The sequence below is a fragment of the Vicia villosa genome, linkage group LG1 (assembly GCF_029867415.1).
Source record: "Vicia villosa cultivar HV-30 ecotype Madison, WI linkage group LG1, Vvil1.0, whole genome shotgun sequence".
NCBI lineage: Eukaryota > Viridiplantae > Streptophyta > Magnoliopsida > Fabales > Fabaceae > Vicia > Vicia villosa.
In genome coordinates this window covers 162003395-162027518 of record NC_081180.1, presented here as the reverse complement: position 1 = coordinate 162027518, position 24124 = coordinate 162003395, and the positions used below count along the sequence as shown (strand labels likewise).

Below are 24124 nucleotides of genomic sequence, written 5' to 3'. Positions count from 1 at the left end.
TGCACCCAAAATTTATACTTATACGCCATTTCATTTGGCGCATTCAGTATTCTGATATCCCAAACCTAGACAGTTTGATAAATACCCCGAAAACATGGTTTTTTTCGTATTTTTTTTATCAAACCTGGTTATTTAAATTTTTTTTTCCATTCTAAGCAATAATAAAGAAAATTCTAGAAGTATTATATTTCTAAAAATAGGTAATGAAAAAAATATCAACTCGATGTTCCATCAAAACCACAAAACCCTTCGCCAAGGGAAACACCGCCACGTGCTCCGTTCCAAATCTCCAAGATCTTCTATGTTCCTATCCCCACCTTTGGGCAACATGATTTTGATCGTATCCACGTCACCAAACTAACGCCATCATGGAAATATCTTCTCCACGTGGCACATCTCAAACACTCAACACCTCCACTTCATCCACGTCAGCAATCGCAGTTCATAAACCGCACCAACTCAACATCTCTCTTCCCAACATCGCTTCTTTGCCGTACCTTCAGATTGGTCAAGCTCCACACTTTTCTCTTTCTATTTTTTTCCTTTGTTTTTCAAACTGTTTTCTTAATTTCGTTTACCAAAATTCAATTAGCGATGATTAATACGATCTAGTACCAGTAAATGTTTTTATGATGACTTAATAATGGCGATTAGTGATTCCTCTGAGCTGGTAAGTGGTAATCCTCATCTAATTCCTTTTTGATTTTGCTGAATATTTTACTTCACAGTGAAGAAATTAAATAATGTTTCTATTATGATATTATCTAATTTATTTGTTTTCTCTAGCGTGAACGATTTTGCAGAAAGAAAGCGATGCCACTTTTCTGGTTCTTGTTCATGTTCAAGGAAAGATCTCTCGCGCGTTCATGGTTTCGTCTCTAACGGATCTTCTTCTTGTGCATAACCGTTTTGGATTTTCAGTAAGTTAAGTCTCTGATGTTTTAATTTAAGTTCTTCAGCTTAATTAGGGTTTGAAAGTTACTTCAAGTAGGGATTAGATCAGTGTTTAGTTTTTTAATGTTTGATTTGGATGAGTAAGGGATACTCTTGTGTTAGAGGTCTTTGTAACACTGACACATGTGGAAAAAAAAAGTGTGTCTGAATTAGTGTCTGTATCGAAGCCGATACGGATACTTGTGATTATATTTAATTTATTCATTTTTTAAAATTATTATTGGTGTCGAGTTTCCGATGTCCGTGCTTCATAGTTAGAGACTGAGAACTAGAAATGAAGTAAGGATTTTGTAATCTTGTTTGAGGTTGATAATTGCTATGGATATTTGGTTGGGTTGTGTACCGATGTCGAAGTGTCAGTATCGGTGTCATGTTTCCGATGTTTCCGGTGTCCGCGCTTCATAATTAGAGACTGAGAAATGAAGTAAGGATTTTGTAATCTTGTTTGAGGTTGATAATTGCAATGGCTATTTGGTTGGGTTGTGTACGTCATGTTTCCGTTGTCCGTGCTTGATAGTTAGAGGCTGAGAAGTGACAAAAAAGTAAGGGTTTTGTAATCTTGTTTGAGGTTGATAATTGCTACGAGTATTTGGTTGTGTTGTGTGCGTGAAAAATTTGGTGAAAATTGTGTTAGGCTTACTTGTATAGATGTTTATTGATGTTATTATTTTCTGAAGTGCATATCCAGTGACCTGCAGTTGTATTTTGGGGTTCTTTGAAGATTGTAGCATGTGCTGTTTTACTTTGGATGAGGACGGACTATAATTATCGTGAGCTTGGGTATTTTGAATGACAAGGGGTAACGAGATATGTGTTGATGGCGACAGTAAAGAACTTACTCAGTGTTTGCGGGATGGGAAGAACAGCTTAAAAAAAGGAGTTGCTGGTGAGGGTAATGAAGTGGAATGTAATGGAGTAGCTGAAGAAGTTAAGGTTGGAGAGGGAGGGAATGGAGAATCCTCTTCTGTCCAGCAGCAAGTACCGCAGTATCAGTCTCAAGGCGCAATTATTTGTTGGGAGAGGTTTTTGCATATTAGATCCCTTAAAGTCTTGCTTGTGGAGTATGATGATTGTACTCGCCATATTGTCACTGCATTGCTCCGCAATTGCAGTTATGAAGGTAAGTTATTATCTGTTGTTTTATTGAAACCATCTTGCTCATTTCATTGTTTCTGGATATTGTAAGAAGTACTCTTACTTTGATTTGCATTTTCAAAACAAATTTGTGGTCTTAAATGTATTTCTAAGCTGTGAATATTGTATCTTTGGGAAGCTACATACACTAGAATAATGATATAGACTCTTAGAATTCCTAGCTGTGAGAAAATTGAAAAAGATAAAACTGTGTAATACTACTCTGATTCCAAACATAAGTAACAAAAGACCTCATGTTTGGCTGTATATTCTAAAACACAATTAATTCTTCTTTGACTAATGATATCATTCCTAAAATATACTTCAATTAATTTATATTGCATTTTCCAATAAATACTTTTATAAGTTTTCATGAATGGCATTTTGATAAATACAATTTTTTTTTCTTATCACAAAAAAATTAAATGAGTTAACATACTATTCTTAATAATTGAGAATTGTGTTTTTGTTTCTCAAATTCAAAACAGGAAAGGATATTTATTTTGACATGAAAGAGTGCATAGAGAGATATTTATACAATAGGCTATGCTGCAGAACAGTTGCCACTACCTAACTGTTTACAACTGTCACTAACTGAATACTATTGTCAGGAACAGAATTGGTTACTGAAGTAAAGCTACCCTAAGAGGGCTTACAACGTGAGGCCTAAAGGTTCAAATAAAACACTTGAATAAATTGCATATATACTCCTAATTTCCCCCCTTTAACCAGGAGGAGTGTTGGTCAATGACAACTTGTTGAACACTCTGAGTTTGTCTTTAAGAGCTATAAATCTTAAACAGAACAGTGGCTCTGTGAGAAGATCAGCCCACTGCTCTTGAGCAGGAATGTGGAAGACAAAGAGACTTCTATGGATGATTTTCTCTCGAAAAATCTAGCTCAATGTGTTTTTTTCCCTAAGTAAAGAAATGGGTTATGAGAGGGAGAAAACAATACTGAGGTTGTCACAATAGATCTTAGGGATAGAATTGTAGGAGACTGCAGAGAAGTGGCTTGCAGTAAAAAACCATTTCATTGCCACTGGGTTCTGTAGAGAAGTGGGTTGCAGTAAAAGACCATGATCGACAGTCCCTTTAGGTACTGCAATATTCTTTTCACTGCCTTCCAATGATCATCTAGAAGTTGGTATAAGAACTGACATACTTTATTTACTGCAAAGAGAATCTCAGCTCTTGTAATGGTAGCATACTGCGATGCACCTACGATGGATCGAAATAGAGCGGGATCATCCATGTAGCTGGCTCCAAATTTGGTACTGGAAATCATAGCTGTAGATGTCCTTTGCTGAAATCTTGTTAGAGGGTGATGGAGTGGTTTTGATAAGAGAGAAGTCAACATTACAATGAGAGGGAATAATTCATAGTAAGGAAAGCATGTTTCATGAAATAAGACATCTTTTGATATAAAATTTCGGCCACTAGTGTCCATGCATTTGTACACTTTGTGGTTAGGTGAATAACTAAAGAAATGCTTTCCTTTGAGTGGAAATAGTTATAGGGTCTAAGACGAGGAAAGCACCCACAACCTAAGGTTTTAAAAAATTTGTAATCCATCACAGGTGAATTGGCTGGACCCTTTTGATGAAATATGAATTCTTTTTACTTAACCGTTTGATGATAGATATGTGGACAAATTAGCCCATGAGGGTTAACTGGGAGTTCACTAGCCTTCTAAGTCCCTAAACCAAGTTTTGATTGATGAGATATTTGTTATTGAGCCACCTACATCCATCTACCCTCTGGATGTCAAATCTTAGGTTTAAGGGCGCAATGAGATCCTACATAGTCTAGAGAAATGGTCAAAGTAGTTTGGTAATGTGAATCCTGAATACTCTCGTTGGCTGCCGAAAGATCAAATGATTCTCTCTTGGCTTCAATCAACGTTCTCGAATGAAATCCTCTCACGTCTTCTTGGTTGTACTCATGCACATCAGCTTTGGGATCGTTTGTTCAACTATTTTCATAAACAAACGTGTGTGAGAGCCAGGCAACTTCGTATAGAGCTACGTGCCCTAACGCTTGATAATTCGTTTGTCCTAGAGTATCTGCCCAAGGTTTCTACCATTGTTGACTCCTTAGCCTCCATTGGAGATCCAATTACTGCATCACATAGATGTAATTCTTAAAGGTTTACCTTCAAAATTTGCTCCTTTAGTTTCAGCCATTGAGAGTAACTTTGGACTCATGGACTTGGATGAAGTAGAAATTCTACCTGACCTAGTTTCTCTCAATCTCACTCATGTTGCTCTTAGCTCTAACAACTCTGATGAAGTGAATCTTGCTAGTACAGACTCCTCACGAGTTCAATCCTATCCTCATAATCCTGAAAATGACCTGCAAAGTTTTCGTGGTGGTAGAGGTCGACGTGGTGGTCAGTGGTAGAGGTAGAGGTGGCAGGTTTCCTAACTCCAATGTCCAATGCCAAGTTTGCTCTAATTTTGGGCACTCAACTCTCAACTGTTGGTACAGGTTTAGCCCACATTATTAACCTACTACAAACTTTGGCAATTCCTACAATCCACACTCATGGCTTGCTTCTCACAATAGTTATGGATCCTTTTCACCTAACGTGTGGAAAAAGCCACCTACAACTTCAAGACAAATTCCTACCCTGCCTGCTCCCAGTGCCTCTCTTGTTAATACTATGACCTCTACTCCTGCATCTACCTCCTGGTATCTAGACTCAGACTCAGGCACCTCATTTTAAGTCCCAAATAATCCCAAGAATCTTAAGCAATGAACTCCTTTTGAAGACCATGATTAGACTTACATTGGTAATGGGCAAGGTTTGCACATTCACTCCACTGGCTCTAGTACTTTTGTCTCACCTAATCACCCTCACTCTCCAAAAGCTTTTATTTATACCCTTCCATAACCAAGAACTTAATCAATTTTAGACAGTTTTGTCGTGACAATAATGTCTATTTTTTTTCTACTGACAAGTGTCTTGTAGAATTTTAGGTCTCTAATGTCACCTTGCTCGAAGGACATGTTGGCAATGATGGACTTTGTGAGTTTTCTTCCATCAAAATGTCTAGCAATGATAACAAGACTCCTCTACGGTGTATTTGTTAAAATAAGTCTATCCCTAGTATTAATTTTGCTTATCTGAATTCTAGCACTACTAATATGTGGCATTTAAGATTAGGTCATCTTAATGTGCATGCCTTGCAACTGGTGTTACATAGATGTAACATTCCTTTCAATAATAAAAGTTACAGTTTTTTTTGTTCAACCTGTTGAATGGGAAAATCTCACAAATTACATACTCGTCTTCACCCACCTCCTATTCTAGTCCTTTAGAATTGATATACAGTGACTTGTGGGGACCTTCCCCTTATGTCTCTACCTGGGATTCAAATATTATATGTTAGACATCCACCTTCAAACAATTCAAAACCATGGTTGAACTTCAGCATGGTCTTCCTATCAAACTCTTCAATTTGACTAGGGAGGTGAGTTTAGACCTTTCAATAAGTAATTATATGAGTTAGGCATAGTTCACAAAGTTATATGTCCTCACACTCACCACCAAAATGGTGTTATTAAGAGGGAACATTAGGCACATAGTTAATATGGGCCTCACTATCCTAAGCCTGGATCTAGCAATTACACGTTGCTTTTTAGACTACCAAGAAATCAAATTAGGGCCACAACATTTGAATAAAAGGAGAGGTGGTTCTGGTGAGAGGAGTGAGATGAAGACCATGAGTAATAGTGCCTTTAAGATTTCTTAGAATTCTTTTCTTAGCTATCCAATACGCTTCAAGATGATAAGCCATGATCTCACACACCTTATTCACAGAGTATGCTATGTTTGGCCTGGTGTGTGTAAGATATTGCAAAGCCCCAACCACTGATCAGTAAATGTAGAGATCTAAAATAGCAGGAGAGCCAACTTTAGTGAGTTTGCAGGAAGACTGCATAGGAGTATGCACAAGGCTGCAATCAAGCTGATTGGTCTTTTGAAGAAGGTATTTAATATACTTTGATTGAGTGAAGAGAATGAGAGTCCACCCTTTTTACTTCAATACCAAGAAAATAGTCTAGATCCCGTAAGTGCTTGAGAGAGAAAGCCACATGAAGTTTGTTGATAATAGATTGTAAGAGAGTTGATGAGCTCCCAATGATGATGATATCATCCACATAGACTGTGGGAAATCTTGCAGTATTTAAAGAATTAATTTAGAAAACATAGAATATCTTCCTAATTATGTACAAATTAATATGATTAGGAAATCTCATTAATTTTAGAGATATGCAATTAGAACTGCATAATTACTATTTCCTTAAATAGTATAGGAATTCTGCATATATTCCTTGTACCTTTCAAAGTTTAATATACAAGAAATAATTTACTTTTTCACATGGTATCAAGAGCATCCGTTCTGGGTGCCTCTTTCCACTGCGATACCTAAAAACACCAGCCTTCCTTGCTGGTGCTATTTTCGTGTGCATTCATAGCACATTTTTTCTTTGACTGCTACTGCAGTTTCCATTGGTTTAAAAAAAGTCTTTTGAACCAACCTTTTTTTTCGATCCTACAATGTCGGGATCTGATACCGACTCTGAAAAACCCACAAAAGTTGGGACAGAAGATGTCAAATCCCAGAACTCCGGAGAGCTGCAGAATATCCATTCTGCCTACAAACTGAATGGAAAAAATTGTCTCAAATGGTTTCAACTCATTCGTACAATTCTGAAAGGAAAAGGTAAAGTGAAGCATCTAACAGATCTTGCACCTAAGGAGGAGGATCCCAACTTCACCAAATGGGATGAGGAAGACTCCATGATTATGGCATGGTTGTGGAGTTCCATGGTTCCAGAGATAAGTGACACCTGCATGTTTCTCAGTACAGCAAAGGAGATTTGGGATGCTATAAATGAAACATACTCCAAGGCCAAAGATGCTGCCCAAGTATATGAAGTGAAGGTGAAAACTATGGCAGCAAAACAAGGTAATAGAACAGTCACCGAATATGCTAATCAGCTCAAGGCATTATGGATGGAACTTGACCATTATAGGGTCATAAAAACCAAGTGTTCTGCAGATACAGCAACTTTGAAGGAGTATATTGAACAAGACAGGGTGTATGATTTTCTGGTTGGTTTAAACTCTGATTTTGACCAAGTCAGAATTCAAATCTTAGGGAAACAAAAAGTTTCCAACTTTAATGAAGTGGTATCTATTGTGAGAAGTGAAGAGAGCAGAAGGAGTCTAATGTTAGACACTCCAATAGTTGAGAATTCAGCCATGCTAGCTAACTTCAGCAAAGGAGAAGGGGCAGCCAAGAGTGTTGACAAAAGGAATGGAGAATCAACAAACATGGAAAAGAAAGGGGATGAAATGTGGTGTACTTTTTGTAATAAGCCTCGCCATACTAGAGAGAAATGCTGGAAACTACATGGGAGACCTCAAAACCGAGATAGAGAGTGGGGATCTAAAGGGAATTTCCCAAGAAAAGCAGGACATGCTCATGTTGCTGCTGTTGGCAAAAGTGAAGGGAATAAACCAGCTGAAATGACCCATTTCAATTCGGAGGAAATTGAAAAGATGAAGAGTTTTTTGAGCAAATTGGAAAAACCAGCTGCTGCCTCATGTTCATTGGCATATTATGGTAAGCTTTTATCTTTTAATTACGGCAAGTTGCCATTTTCTTTTGGACTAAATGCCTCAGGTACATCCTCTAAAACTTTTTGGATACTAGACTCCGGAGCCACCGATCACATGACACCTTTAGCTAGACATTTTTCAACCTATTCCCCATGCCCCAGCAATAAGAAAATTGCCACTGCTGATGGCACTCTTATAACAGTTACTGGTCAAGGAGATGTCCAAATTAACCATTCAATAACCCTAAAAAATGTTCTCCATGTCCCAAAATTATCAATGAGCCTGGCCTCAATACAAAAACTTACACAAGATTTGTCATGTAATGTTATTTTTCATAATAATGATTGTGTGTTGCAGGACAAGATTTCGGGGAGGACGATTGGACATGCTAGAGAATGTAATGGCCTTTATTATCTAGAAGAACCTAACTTGTCTTCTGAAAAAGACTTACCTTATTCACTTGTATCAGTGATGACAAATAAAGAAAAAATCCTACTATACCATTGTCGCTTAGGACATCCTTCATTTCAAGTCATGAAGTTGTTATTTCCCTTTCTATTCTCTAAGTTAGATGTTGAGAGTCTTCATTGTGAGGTGTGTGAGCTTGCTAAACACAAGCGTGTGTCCTTTCCAATAAGTAATAAAATGAGTATTTTTCCTTTCTATCTTGTTCATACTGATGTTTGGGGTCCCTCTAATGTGCTAAATGTGTCTGGTGCTAGGTGGTTTATAACTTTTATAGATGATTGCACCCGTGTTACATGGTTTTTTTTGTTTAAACACAAATCAGAGGTCAGCTCAACCTTTTTGAATTTTTACTCCATGATAAAAAATCAATTTGGTGTTAACATCAAGAGACTTCGATCAGATAATGCCAAAGACTATTTCAATAATGCACTTAATTCTTTTTGTCAAAAAGAGGGCATTATCCATGAGTCTTCTTGTGTTAAAACACCACAACAAAATGGAGTGGCATAAAGAAAAATTGGACACATCCTCAATCAAACCCGGGCTCTTTTATTTCAAAATAATGTCCCTAAAACTTTTTGGGGAGAAGCTGTCCTCACTGCAACCCACCTTATTAATAGGCTACCTACTAGAGTTTTAGAATCAAAGAGTCCTATGGATGTCCTATCCTACTTTTATCCAAATCTGTCCACAACAAATGATCTTAAACCAAGAATATTTGGGTGTGCTTCTTTTGTTCATACTCATAGTTCAGAAAGGGGAAAACTTGACCCTAGAGCTCTTAAGTGTGTCTTTGTAGGACACTCTTCCACTCAAAAGGGATATAAATGTTATCATCCACCTTCGAAAAAATTCTATGTGTCAAGAGATGTTACTTTCAATGAATATGAGAGCTATTTTTGTAACTCTCATCTTCAGGGGGAGAACTTTAAAGAAGATGAGGGATTCTTCTTTCCTGATTTGTCATCAGAACCTGCTGACCATCCTGTACAGGTTGTGCAGCCTGGGCAGCATGTTGAACCTGAAAATGTTGATGTTAGATTTGGAAAAAATTTGGTGTACTCTAGAAAATCAAAGGCTGTTTCAGACACTATGCATGTTGAAGAGTCCACCCAAAATCAAGATCCTAACAAGGTAACCTTTTCTAATTCTCTATTAATTCCTAACCCACCAACTGAACTTGCAGAAACTGAGAAAGTAAATGAAGATGACTTGCCTATAGCCATTAGGAAAAAAACCAGAGAATGTACCAAACATCCACTTTACCCTGTTTCAAATTACTTATCCTTTAGAAACTTCTCACCTTCCCATAAAGCCTTCCTTACTAACCTAAATAACACCTCTACACCTACTACCCTATGAGGCATTATCTGATAGAAAATGGAAGCAGGCCATGAATTTAGAAATGGAAGCTTTAGAGAAGAATGATACATGGGAGTTAGTGACTTTACCAATAGGGAAGAAACCAGTTGGATGCAGGTGGGTGTATACAATAAAATACAAAGCTGATGGCTCAATTGAAAGACATAAGGCAAGGTTAGTGGCTAAGGGATTCACACAAACTTATGGAGTTGACTACTTGGAAACATTTGCCCCGGTTGCCAAAATGAACACGGTAAGAGTGATTTTATCCCTTGCAGCAAATTATGGTTGGGACTTGCAACAGTTTGATGTAAAAAATGCATTTTTACACGGGGAACTTGAAGAGGAAATTTATATGCAGTTGCCACCAGGATATGATGGAAAGGGTGCTCCGAACACAGTGTGTAAGCTAAAAAAGGCCTTGTATGGGCTGAAACAGTCCCCACGAGCATGGTTTGGCAGGTTTACCAAAGTTATGACAAATTTGGGTTATAGACAAAGTCAAGGTGATCATACCTTGTTTATCAAACACTCGAAATTAGGGGAAGTGACCGTGTTACTGGTTTATGTTGATGATATTATATTAACAGGAGATGATGTAAAGGAGCAAGAAAGGTTGAGTCAATGCTTGGCAAATGAATTTGAAATCAAGACTTTGGGCAAGTTGAAATATTTTTTGGGAATTGAGGTAGCCCACTCCAAGAAGGGGATTTTCATATCTCAGCAAAAGTATGTGATAGATCTTCTTAAAGAGACTGGAAAATCAGCATGCAAGCCTGCCAACACTCCAGTCGATCCGAACCAAAAGCTTGGGAATTCAGAAGAAGACATTGAAGTAGACAAAGAGATGTATCAAAGACTGGTGGGCAGACTTATATACTTATCTCACACCAGGCCAGATATTGCCTATGCAGTGAGTTTAGTCAGCCAGTTTATGCATAACCCAAAGGAGAATCATTTGCAAGCTGCACTCAGAATTGTTCACTACCTTAAAGGAACCCCAGGAAGAGGAATTCTATTCAAACGTAATGGAAATGTTAGGCTTGAAGCCTATACAGATGCTGACTATGCAGGGTCAATTGTGGATAGAAGATCAACAACAGGTTATTGTACCTTTCTTGGAGGAAATCTTGTAACTTGGAAAAGTAAAAAGCAAAGTGTTGTGGCAAGGTCTAGTGCTGAAGCAGAATTTCGAGCCATGGCACAAGGTATATGTGAGCTCCTTTGGCTGAAAATCATCCTAGAAGATTTAAAGATAAAATGGGAAGAACCAATGAAGCTTTATTGTGACAATAAATCAACAATTAGCATAGCTCATAATCCAGTGCAACACGATAGAACCAAACATATTGAAGTTGACATACACTTCATCAAAGAAAAACTTGACGGTGGCTTGATATGCACACCATACGTGTCATCTCAAAATCAACTTGCAGATTTTCTAACTAAGGGACTCAACAGCCACAATTTTGAAAGAATCTTGTCCAAGCTAGGAATGGATAACACCTATTCACCAGCTTGAGGGAGAGTGTGGGAAATCTTGCAATATTTAAAGAATTAATTTAGAAAACATAGAATATCTTCCTAATTATGTACAAATTAATATGATTAGGAAATCTCATTAATTTTAGAGATATGCAATTAGAACTGCATAATTACTATTTCCTTAAATAGTATAGGAATTCTGTATATATTCCTTGTACCTTTCAAAGTTTAATATACAAGAAATAATTTACTTTTTCACATAGACAATAAGGTAAATAGTATGGTCTTTAGAAAAATAAGTGAATAGGGAGGGATCACACTTGTTAGGCTTGAACTTGAGTTGAACAAGAGCAACTTGCAACCTTTCAAACCACTGTCTTGGGGCTTGCTTAAGACCATAAAGACTTGTTAAGTTTGCACACTAAATTAGGACTTGAACTTTCAAAACCTGTTCATATAGACCTCCTTATCTAGAGGCCCATTCAGGAAAGCATTGTTCACATCCAATTGTTGAATGGACCACTTTGTAGGTTATGGCAATGGAGAGAGTAATCCTAATAGTGATAGGTTTAACTATAGGAGAGAAAGTCATTAAAATCAAAACCTTCTCTCTGATGAAATCCTTCGCCACAAGCCTGACTTTGTATCTGTTCACTGATCCATCAGGATTTTCCTTCACTCTAAAGACCCATTTGCACCCAATGTCTTTGAGAAGGAAGAGACACAAAAGTCATTGGTTGCAAATGGGTCTTTAGAGTTAAAGAGAATTATGATGGACAATCAAAAGGTACTAGGCTTTGTAGCCAAGGGGTTCCATCAAATACTAGGTTTCAACTTTAATGAAACCTTCTCTCGTGTGGACAAACCTATAACTATTAGAATGGATCATCCTATCCATTGTCATTACCTAGTGGTCCATCCTACAACTTGATGTTAACAATGCTTTTCTAAACGGATTGCTTGGTAAAGAAGTTTACATGGAACAACCAAAGGGTTTTGAAAGCTCCAATCCCACTTTGATGTGCAAGCTTAACAAGGCCCTCTATGGCCTCAAGCGAGTACCTTGGTAGTAGTTTGAAAGGCTTTAAGCTACCTTGATCAAGCTCAACTTCAAAGCAAGCAAGTGTGACTCTTCCCTATTCACTTACTTCTTTGAAGGGCACACATTCTACCTTTTTGTCTATGCAAATGATATTATCATCATTGGCAATGGCAACTCATCCTCTCTCTTGCAAACCATCATTTCCAAACTTAGGCTTTTCCTCTCAAACATCTTGGTGACTTAGATTACTTCCTTGGTATTGAAGTGAAGCACGTGTCTTATAACTCTCTTCTCGTAACTCGGTCTAAGTACATCAGAGATCTTTTTCCAAAGACTAATATGCTTGAGTCCAGCCCTGTACACACCTATGCAGTTCGCCTGCAAGTTGACCAAAATCGACTCTGTTGCTCTTTTGGATTCCTATATGTACAGGTATGTTGTGGGGGCTCTGCAATATGGTACCTTAACCAAACCAACATTACATATTCTGTGAAAAAGGTGTGCCAATTCATGGATCCCAAGCCCAAAAAGAGTGCTGGGCGTGAGGGGGTGTATTAGGAAGATCCTAAAGTCCCACATTGGTTGACAATAGAGCATTGAAAGAATATATATAGAGGGACACTCCTCACCTTACCAACCGGTTTTGTAAGGATGAGTTAGGTCAAACTCTAATATGGTATCAGAGCCTATCGATCGGACCATGGGCCGCCCACCATTAATATCCACGCACCAAGCCCAAAAAGAGTGCTGGGCGTGAAGGGGTGTATTAGGAAGATCCTAAAGTCCCACATTGGTTGACAATAGAGCATTGAAAGAATATATATAGAGGGACACTCCTCACCTTACCAACCGGTTTTGTAAGGATGAGTTAGGTCAAACTCTAATACCTCTTGAGTCTCGCTGGGTGGTAGGGAAAGGAATCTTAAGGTATCTCAAGGGCACAATTAGCCATGAACTTCATTTAGCCATGAACTTCATCTCACTCCTCTCTCAACTATATCTCCACTACCTATTCAAGTCTTTTGTGATGCTGATTAGGCATCATACCCTGAAGATAGAAGAAGTACTTCTCGTGCAACAATCTTCTTTGGCTGCAATCCTATTTTCTGGTGGTCCAAAAAGCAACATGTTGTTGCTAGATCAAACACTGTAGTTGAATATAGGAGCCTTGCTCAAGCTATTGCAGATCTCCTTTGGGTTCAAACCCTCCTCAGAATTGTTTATTGCTTCTAGAATTCCAATGATTCTATGTGATAACCAGTCTGCAGTCTTACTGGCTCAGTGCTATTATCATTATGCATTCAAGGACCAAGCACATGGAGATAGACATTTTCTTATTTTCTTAGAGTAAGGCTAGCATTAGTTCTAATTCTAGTCTCAAGACTGACACCTGTCAGCTTGAGTGTACTCAAAACCTGCAGTAGCAAGTCAACTGGTTACTCATATAAGAGTAACACAGTTGTAGTTCTTTGTAACTAACTCTTTCATAATCAAAAGTTAGTTAGAAAAAAAGTGAAAATCATAACTACCTCTCTCAATTCTCTCTGATCTAACAGTCTATGTAGTGTAACACTCGAATGTTTGAGGAGATTTCTGTGGCATTGTATTTGTTATTGGAAGATTAGTTGTTTGACTTTCATTCGAAGTTACATGTGCCCTCTGATGGGTTTTCCTACAAGATATTTTGAACACTGTTTCTCCTTTGATTCTCTGTCCTTTAGTGTCTTTTTCTTATGTTAATGATCCTATCTTGCCATCTTTTGTTATTTTTTTCTCACCATCTTAATGTCTTATTTTTATTAATTAAAAATGATTCAGGTAGAAGCCATTTAGACGTGCCTGTTTCTTGTTGGAGGGAAAAAAAGTCTGCGACTATTATGTTATTGATTATTTGATTAGGCTTCAAATGTTATCTGCAGACCATGTTTTGAGTTTTAGCTTGTAACTTTGTGTCAATGAGCCTCCTATTATGATTGAGCATTGGTAGTATGCAGCTAAATTGTGATTTATACAACATTTATGTATTAACTGTATGAGCTAGTATTTTGCTTATGGCCTGAATATGATTATAAAATATAATATTGTTTATCTTTGTGCACTGCTCGTGTACAGTTAATCTAGCATACTTGACTTGTTGGTTTCAGTTTGTGGATTAGAAAAGAATTTGTTACTTTTTGTTGTATAAATAAGCTATTCAGATAAAATCAGAATAGAAAGTTACTTGGTGAAATAATCGGTTCCTTCCATCTCTCTCCCTAATTTTCTTCCATTTTTTCTTCTAAGAGATTTAGATACGATTCTTGTTTTTGTTTGTATCAGTTATTGAAGCAGCAAATGGATTGCAAGCTTGGAAGATTTTGGAGGATTTAACTAATCATATTGATATTATTTTAACTGAGGTGGCAATGCCTGGCTTATCAGGCATTGCTCTTCTATACAAGATTATGGGCCACACAACTCGGAAAAATGTTCCAGTGATTAGTAAGTTTTTCCAAATGCCTATACATGTTTGGATTGAAGCATTTTTCTTTCTTTCTAATTACATACTGTGAAGTGCCACTCTTTTCTATGGCTTCTAATGGGATTGGTCTGCAGTGATGTCATCTCTTGACTCTATGGGTTTAGTCTTTAAGTGTTTGTCAAAGGGTGCTGTCGATTTTCTAGTTAAACCCATACGGAAGAATGAGCTTAAAAACCTGTGGCAGCATGTTTGGAGGAGATGTCATAGTGTAAGCTGACTGGAATTTCCTTTCCTTTCCTAACATTACATTTCAGTTTTATTTTTCTAACCAATACATTGCTAAAAATTAATAAATGTGTGATGATTAGTGTTATCAAATATTCGCCATGGCGGCACAATGCTAAATATTGGTAATATTGCGGGTTTTCCGCCTTAATCTGCTATAACGGCGCCACAAAGCGGCCGGTATGGCAAACTTTTGGCTCTCCTCAATGGACCCTCATCCGCCATCGACAACACTAGTGACGATGTTAGTAGAGTGTAGTCTTTGCCACATTTTTTTTGGATAGATTTATTTGCGTCTGTTGGAACTTCATAGAGAGAAAAAAAAGAGAGAGATCCATAACAGAGTCTGTTATGATGAAATGATTGAAAGCATTGGATGATTCTGATTATTACTCTATAGTCTATAGAGTAAATATAGAGTGAGCCACTCAACTAACACACTTATACTTGAGTGCAAGCTGTTATAAACAACTTGCAACTAACTCTAGCTATAATGAAATTAATTGTAACTAATCCTAACAAACTGTTACTGAATCATAACAGTAAACAGTATGCCTAAGAATAAAGGCTATTAGTGAACAATAGTTATTCCTAACGGTGCCCAATGCCAATGAGGCAATGACAATTTTTGTGATATCTTCATGGTTTGTTTCAAATGGCAGGGGTCTCCAATTACTTTGTTAATTATGACTATTATTTTGTTTCTTTCTCTCCAGTCTAGTGGGAGTGGCAGTGAAAGTGGCACACAAACTCAGAAATCTGTGAAATCAAAGAGTCTTGAGAAGTTTGACAACAATTCGGGAAGCAATGACGAGCAAGATAATGAAATTTTAGGCTTAAATAATGGGGATGGAAGTGACAATGGTAGTGGCACTCAGGTATAACTCTTATATATGTAACATTTTGTCGGAAAATCCCATGCATGGACTATGTTAGAAAGACTGTAAATAGGTTAACTGTTGATTGTACATAGTCATTTCATCCCGATCTTTGTATCCTTTTCATTTTCCTCTGTATGTAATTCACCTATCTTTTGTAATTTAAGTTCAGAGATTAGCATCTCATGTCACTTGTTTTCCTCTTACCTAAAATGGTATCTAGAGTTTGGCAAAAGACAACCCTATCCGAGAAAAAATTGGATCTACTACATACATGTTAAAACTTTTTGTTAGAAACCATAATTACTTTCCTTGACACTGATTCATTTTTGGTTTCCATCTCCTCTGCATTTTCATATTTTGGTCATTTTACAACCACTTTTGCCACCATTTAGAGGGATTAGGTCGCTTCCTCCTGTCTAGCTCAACCTTGGGGCCTTGTGTTTTCAGTCCCAAAAGCCTTTGGCATGCCCTCATTCCTAGCTGTTTCCCTGATGTACAATTCTCACTCATTCGACTTTGTGGTGTTACCGTTATCCTCTAGACCCTCCATAGTTATATTTATAGTATTTCTTTCACACCCTCTATTTTTAATTATTGGCTATCCCCCTCACTTTGTGTGATGAAGCCGAAGGAAATCACGAAGCACATCATAATGATTACTAAAGTAATATGGAAACTAGTTTTCAAAGATGATCTAAGATTAGAAATTGATCCTACGAGGGAAACTAAGATACTGAATGTGTGACACTTGTGTAATAGAAGTAGGTTTCAATCTAATGTGTATAAGTCCTTTCACTTATATATTGCTCAAACTCCACTTTGCCAAGCAATGTGGGACTTTTAACTCACCCTTGTATCATAACAATTTTGTAGTCTTAAAATTGACACATTTCCAAACAGCTTGCGTGGAATTAATAACAAAGGGGGTCCATGTAGTTGCATCTGTCTGACTAACATGAAAGGAAGTTATTACTTGCTAGAATATGAGAAAGTAAAGGACTAAAAGTTTTCACATTGTACTAGTCATCCATTAATACATCAAACATTTGATAAAAGGAAGCAATCAATAATAGCAAACACCACAACAGGTCATCTATGTACTGGTTAAGCTAACTGGCCAGTAATGTCATATAGAGGCCACATTCTAATTCTTTTAACCAAAGCTGCTTGTCATTTTATTATTTTCTCCTTTTGCAGAGTTCCTGGACCAAACGAGCTGTAGAAGTTGACAGTCCTAAATCAGACTCTCAGTGGGAACAGATAGCTGAGTGTCCTGACAGCACTTGTGCTCAAGTTGTTCATTCCAATGCTGAAATATGCAGGGGCAAGATGGTTCCTCCAGTCATAAAGGAGTGTCCAGAGCAAAAGGAACAAATAGGTAAGGTCAAGCTGCCTTGATCTTCATGTCACTGCATCAACTCTTTCTCACTCAGTCACCCAAATCATATTTGTGTTATGCTTGTGGTATTGATATTACTGTGTTAGTTCAAGATTTCCCTTTTGACTATATCGACCTCAACATATAGTGAATGTGATTCTGGTTGAAATACAAGTTATGTTTTGTGGAAGAAATTTTTGAAACAATTTCTTCCATGACACTGAACTTAACATTCTTTTCATTGTTACCCTGCTTTTTTGGGTTTTATTTTCGAAACTTTATTCTGCAGCAAGTGACATATTAAAGGACATTTAGATTTTGAATGTATTTGGGATATGCTATTAGTTTTTTGATTCATTGAGTCAAGGCTTAATAATGCAAAATTGCAAGTTTCATTTCTGAATCCATCTTGCGTACGATATTTAAATTTTCTTTCCTATTCCTATGTTAAATACCTTATTTAATAATGTGGTTAACTATTGGGCAGAATAAAGAATTAGTTTTAATTGCTGATGTGGCCAGTTAGTTAGAGGAGGCAATGAATACATGTAACCCCTGCACCAAGGGCTGGAGGAAATAAATCTTTGTTTTTATTCATACAATTGATGTTCTATGTTGAACTGTTACTTAGTCATTGAATGTGTATCCCCTTCCCCAAGAGCTGGACACCAGCAATTTCTATATGCACTCATGTTCCCACGTCCTTGTGCATGTACAAGCATGTACCTTGTTTTCTGGATAATAAATTATTTTTTCCCTGTAAGAAATGAAAGTCGAGTCAGTAGATATACTGACTTGATGAGTGACTGTATAAATGGGGTTTCATTCAAAGTTGCAGGTTCAAAACATATCAACACACTTGATGTAGGCCTCTCTAAATTCAATGAGCAAATTATTAGAGGACATCAGGAGCTTAATTGTGAGAATCAATCTGGCAAGCTAAGATGCAAAGGGCTTTCATTATCTGATGGTGTTACTAGCACTTCTGATTCTCGAATGCGAAGTGGAGAAATTGAAGCTCTAAATAGAATACCCAAGTCCTCAGATATTTACAACAAAGGTACTAATAATGACGAGGAGTTGCCATCTCTTGAGCTCAGTTTAAAGAGGCCTAGAGAAGTTAAAGAAGTTGGTACTACAAGTCAGGATGAAAGGAATGTTTTAAGACATTCTGATCTGTCTGCTTTCTCAAAGTATGATGCTTTGTTGTTATTATTTTGCATTCTTATTCATTTTGAAGATATTCATTTTGAAGATGGGTAATTATATTTGTTAGAAGTATTTTTCTACAGGTACAATGCAGCCCTTAATGCTAAGAAGTCTCCTACGAGATGTGTTGGAAGTAACTCTCCACATAATAACAGCTTAGAAGTTACAAAGAAAGATTCCTCTCTTGATGTTCAATCTCATTCTAGTGGCAATCCTCCTAACCAGAACTCAAATGGTGGTAGCAATAACATTGATATGGGTTCCACTACTAATAATGCATTTACCAAGTCTGCAGTTATAAGTGAGCCAGCGGTGGCATCAACAACCAAATTTGCGTACAAAACATCTGCTTTCCAGCCCATAAAGAGCAGCCTCATGTGTACCTCTCAACAGGTGGTCTTGCATAATAATGAAGATACGACAGCAGCAATGCTGGCACCACCTAAAATTGACACTGATAAGGTTTCTGTTACTCAGGATTTTCATCACCATTATGTAAACCACAACAATGTTGCAAACATGCAGCATCAGTTGCCACCTGAGAATGATGCTGAGTCATTTAAGAAAATGACGGCTGTTTCTCCATACTGCGGTGGGTCATCAAATGTGGTTGAAGTGCTAGTTGAAGGTAATATGGGAAATTACAGTATCAATAGAAGTGCTTCAGGCAGCAACATTGAAAGTAATGGACAAAATGGGAGCAGCACTGCAATTAATACTGGAGGGACAAACTTAGAAAGCAACAATGGACTAGCTGGGAATAGTGGTAGTGGTGATGCTAGTGCGAATGGAAGTGCCATCAGAATAGATCAAAACAAGAATTCTCGAAGGGAAGCAGCACTAACAAAATTTCGTCAAAAAAGAAAGGAGAGAAAAGAGAAGTGCTTTCATAAACAGGTAAACTGGGGACATAATTCATACTGAAGCAATTTATTAACCATGAAGCTTAAATAAACTTTTGAATGATCCTTGAAAATATGACGTTTTTTTGAATTAATACTAGTTATCTCTTTTTTCCTTTTAGTCTATATATTTTGAATTAATACTAATCTCTTTTTTCCTTTTAGTTCATGTAAGCGAACAAAATATACCTTTAATGCTTAAATGTGTAGTCCCTGCATGAGTACTAAAGACATATTTTTTGTTAAATATATGGACTGAATTTTTTTTGTTAACGGAAACCAATTTAAAATACACTTGTGGACCAAATCCCTGTTTAAACTATCTGTTGCTTTGGGTAATTCGTGAAACCCAGTAGAGCAAGGTTAATTCTGTAATTACTAGTTACCCCATTGAAGTAGAATTAGGATGATGCAGGTTGGTTAGATGAAATACTCAATATGGTACGTTGGATTGTATACCATTTTGGTGCATTGTTTCTCCCCCACTTCTTTATATTGGTTAAGAGTTCCACATCGATCAATATATGGTTTGAACATGTCCTTATAAGTGGAGACATTTCTCACCCTACAAGCCGGTTTTGTTTGGATGAGTTAGGTCTCACCACATTTCTTACCTATATCCATTTTTGTTTCTTTTCTGTATTTGATTCCAATATGCACAATTATGTGCAACGCTCATTTTGATATTCTATAATAAGTAAATTTTATTCAACCAGTTATGAAGCACGGACACCTCTAAGGGTAGGCGTGTCGCGGTGTCCGACACGCGTTGGTGTCCGACACTTGTATGACACCCGTACGACACGTGTCGAAAAAGTCAGACAAGTGTCACCTAAAAAATTAATTTTTTTTATTGTTTCGACACTCTCTAAATCGGTGTCGGACACTCGTATGACTCTGATACAACACTTGTAGAACAATTCTGACAAGTTTTTTCAAAAAAAATAGTTTTCAACATGCTTTACACATCCTTTGGAGTGTATTGAAACAATATTATCAATGAAATATTTAAAACATTAATTTTCATTAGAATATTTTTAACTCTTTTAATAATAGACAGTTAATGAAGCTTAAATACTATTGTATATGTAGCGGTGTTGGTGTCCTATATTTTTGATATTATCGGTGTCGGAGTGTCCGTGTCGTGTCGCAGTGTCTGTGTCAGAGTCCGTGCTTCCTATCGAAAAGTAAAACATTGACTAGAGATGAGATTATAACTCACTATAGTGACGTAGTATGATACATACTAGTAAATTATGCATCAGTTCTAAGGATTCTTGCCATGGTTATGTTTCATTTCATGTCTTGAAATATGTTCAAGTTCATAAGAAATTCTGATCAAGTTTCAGTTAAACTGAAAATGGGAAGGGTTGTGCTTGATGATACCATATGAAGGAAGAATATAAAAACAGATATTTGATATGCAGCAGATGATTATTAAAACCAGGAGTGTGAGAATGAGATCATTATAGAACGGACATTACTGTTTTACAAATTTTGAACAGATTTCGATTATGTCCATTGAGATTCACCTATCCATGAGGATAAATGTCCATTGATAGCAAGTTTATTATTTCTATAAAACAGGATCTCGTTTTGTATATTTGACTTCAGAAAGGGATGCATGTTTCCATCATTCTGTGGGTGGTGCAGCAGACTACAGCTCTACAAACTAGAGTGAATTTCTCCTGTTATGATCTGTATTTTGGAGCTAACTCAATATGGTTTGATTTTCAGGTTCGATATGAGAGCAGGAAGAAATTAGCTGAACAACGACTACGATATCGTGGACAATTTGTGCGAAAGTCTTCAAACAATGATGCCGGTGAGGCAACAGATAGTTGATTGACTGAGCATTTGACACAATGGCGTAATGATGGGATATGTGGACCGGAAAAGATCCAGAAGTCTTCATGTGATATTTTGGAATTGTTCTGTCTCTTCGTGTATTGTGCTAACATGTAATTAACTCTAGTTATTCCAACTGCTAATGAGTCTAGTTAATTCGTAATTCCAACTTGTTCATTTGGTGCTCGAATCCGTTTCTGTTGTGACAAGTATTATTATGTTGATTACATTTAGCGACTCCATAATTTCTACTACATTATCATTGACTGCTTGACTGCTGCAATTATTTAGTGTAGTTCATCAACCAACTGGCTACTTTTTGTGTGCAGGGCTAAAATGATCAAGAAATTTCATCACCTAAAACAAGGGGTGTTCAAGACCTACCTGTTGCCGTGACTTAACCCAGTTCAAGCTTTATTTAGGGAGTAGAATTTGACCCGTACTGCAACTAAATAGAGACGGATTAAGATCACATTTTCTAACTTGGGATTATTATATTTGGGATAAGTTATCTGGTCCCTTTTCTATTTTTGGCGAGTGGGATTATCTGGTCCCTATCTACTTACACATATAGCTTTGATGTATACTTTTACCGTCTCAAAATAATTTTTTTTAAGGTTCTTACACATATTAAGAAAAGTAATAATTGAGTCAATAATAGTAATGTTTTTACAAAATTATTCTTAATAACTATTGGTTGTTGTATATTGTCAAAACTTAAAAAGAGTGCAGATAATAATTATTAGGAGTAAAGTTGGTAAAAGTTAATTAGTATTGCATTGGAAAAGTAAAAAGACTATTATTTTGAGATAATTTTTTTTTGTTAGAAAGACACTTATTTTGAGATAGTGAGAGTATTTTATTTTGAAATTATGCCAAACGTATAAAGTTTAGAATGTGAAGAGGTGGCTTCTATGGCTAGACATCAATTAAATCCTTCACCATGTACCATTCAATTTATCCATTAGATTGAAACAAATTTAAATGATCTCATTAAACAACTTGCCCTTTCTGAGACACTTATTGGGAGGGGGCTTTTTGAGTATGATAGAAAAGGAAGGTGAAGAAGTTTTGAGAACTTGAAACTTTGAACATAGTTGAACAAAGCTTTTGATGAGGTTTTAAAAACCTGAAATTTTGTGAACTTAAGATATTATTATAGTTGAACAAAGTTTTTAATGCTAGACATCGTGTAACTAATATTATGATCAACAAAACATCATCACATAGGGTTACACTCTTTTCGTCTGAAAGGAAAAAGATTTTTAGTGAGATTTAATAAGTATTTTAATTAGTTATGTGTTGTATACCAAGATAAAGATTTTTAACGAGGCGTCATAAGTATTTTAATTAGCTATGTATTGATGAGATTTTGAAAACCTGAAATTTTGTGAACTTGAGATATAGTTGAACAAAGCTTTTGATGCTAGACATCGTGTAACTAATATTATGATCAATAAAGCATCATCACATAGGGTTACACTCTTTTCGTTTGTCAGGACAAAGATTTTTAATGAGGCGTAATAAGTATTTTAATTAGCTACTAGTAAGATACCCGTGCTTTTGTATAGGTAAATTTATTTGATATTGTATAAAATATATTTAAATTCATATAAATTTTAAATGAGTGACTTAATTATAAATGAGCAATGATCATATAAACAAAATTGTATTAAATAATTATGTAGAAAAAAATTTGTGAGATAAAAAAAAAAGAAGAAATTTTAACATTTGAAAATAAAAATTGTCTCTCAAATAAATATAATTTTTTATTAAAATAAAATAGATATTTTGCTGATAATAACCTGTGAGATAAAAAATATTATTTGATGCAATGTAAAATGTATTTGGATACAAATGCAAAGTTTGAAATGATTTATTTAATTGTAAAATATAATTATATAAATTTAATTGAATTAAATAATCATACAAAAAGAGATGGAAAAAAATGTGAGATGGGGAAAAATTATGATTTAAAAATAAGGATTTTATCTTTTAAATTAAGACAATGGTTGATTGAAATAAAATAGATATTGTATTGATAATAACCCGTAAGATAAATAAAATTTTTAATTTTATTAAAATAAAAAAATAGATTATTAGTATTTTTTAGTGATAATAAATAAATAGAGAGAAAAATTAAGATGAAAATGAGAAAGTGTGGGAAAAAGAAATATAAAAGGGATTTGAAATTTTAATAAAGAGAGAGAATGAGTGTATGTAATGTAATATTGTCATTTGAATTTGAAATGGTGCAATTTTAGCTTGCCATGTGTCCACATATGATTGATAGAGAAGTGTACTATTTTGGCCATTTGTCAAATACATATTTGCCCTTTTGCAATTGTAAAAAATTTGAGTGGAAAAGGCAAATTTGGAAGTGCATCCAATTGATTTGTTATTGTTAGATAGTATATGTGTTGTATGTAACACCCCTTTTCTAAACCCCAAATATAACAAATATTCACAGAGTAAGCATGCATAAAATAAAAAGGGCACCATATGTTATTTTCATTAAAACGAAAACCTAGAACAATCACACAAACATGCACCTGATCATTTCATAACACAATTTGAAACTTCATGCTTTCATAAATTATGCATATCGCACGCGGAAGAATTGGTAGAACTCAACAATTTCAATGAATATATCCCATACTATATTCATCTACCAATCTCAAATAACATATTCAATTATGCTAAATCAAATCAAAAACTAGGCAACATAGCCTTTAACAACATATTCAAATAGTCCAAAACATGAGTTCAAAAGACCCTCCCAAGTGTTACATGACCAGAGCATTTGACTCTCTACCTAATCAAAAGGTAAACGAAAGCTCCTCGGCTAAATCCTCGGATAAGCTCACTACTCGTCGGAACCTGCATGTTACCAACAAAGGGTAACATTCAACCAGAAGGGTGAGAATTCAAATTATTATAGATAAACATAATAATGGGAAATGCAAAACACAACGAGAATACATTTCATAATTCATCATTCTTCTCAAACATACATTCATACACCATATATCAATTGTCACACAAAGCAATCACATTGATACAACAATAATCACATAGCAC

General features: G+C 36.0%; 1 protein-coding gene across 9 annotated transcripts; it reads left to right on the top strand.

The window, feature by feature from the left end:
• Positions 1-343: 343 nt before the first annotated feature.
• Positions 344-21570, top strand: LOC131644560 (two-component response regulator-like APRR7). 9 transcript variants are annotated; one of them, XM_058915100.1, is made up of 11 exons: positions 344-670; positions 787-920; positions 1632-2074; positions 14399-14560; positions 14675-14808; positions 15542-15703; positions 16904-17084; positions 17917-18277; positions 18377-18686; positions 18771-19190; positions 20933-21297. In XM_058915100.1, the coding sequence occupies exons 3-11, from the start codon at positions 1744-1746 to the stop codon at positions 21038-21040; spliced, it is 2169 nt and encodes a 722-aa protein (XP_058771083.1). In that variant the 5' UTR covers positions 344-670; positions 787-920; positions 1632-1743; the 3' UTR covers positions 21041-21297. The 9 variants fall into 9 exon arrangements, 8 of the variants coding, with proteins under 8 accessions (XP_058771083.1, XP_058771080.1, XP_058771079.1 ...); XR_009296551.1 differs by adding an exon at positions 21373-21570 and having other exon boundaries at positions 346-670; positions 18377-19190; positions 20933-21156; XM_058915097.1 differs by having other exon boundaries at positions 345-670; positions 1676-2074; positions 18377-19190.
• Positions 21571-24124: the final 2554 nt, after the last annotated feature.

Coding starts and splice junctions, on each gene's coding strand:
- LOC131644560 (XM_058915097.1), top strand. CDS start 1,744: ATGACAAGGGGTAACGAGATATGTGTTGATGGCGACAGTAAAGAACTT. Junction 2,075..14,398: donor CCGCAATTGCAGTTATGAAG/GTAAGTTATTAT, acceptor TGTTTGTATCAG/TTATTGAAGCAGCAAATGGA. Junction 14,809..15,541: donor TTTGGAGGAGATGTCATAGT/GTAAGCTGACTG, acceptor CTTTCTCTCCAG/TCTAGTGGGAGTGGCAGTGA.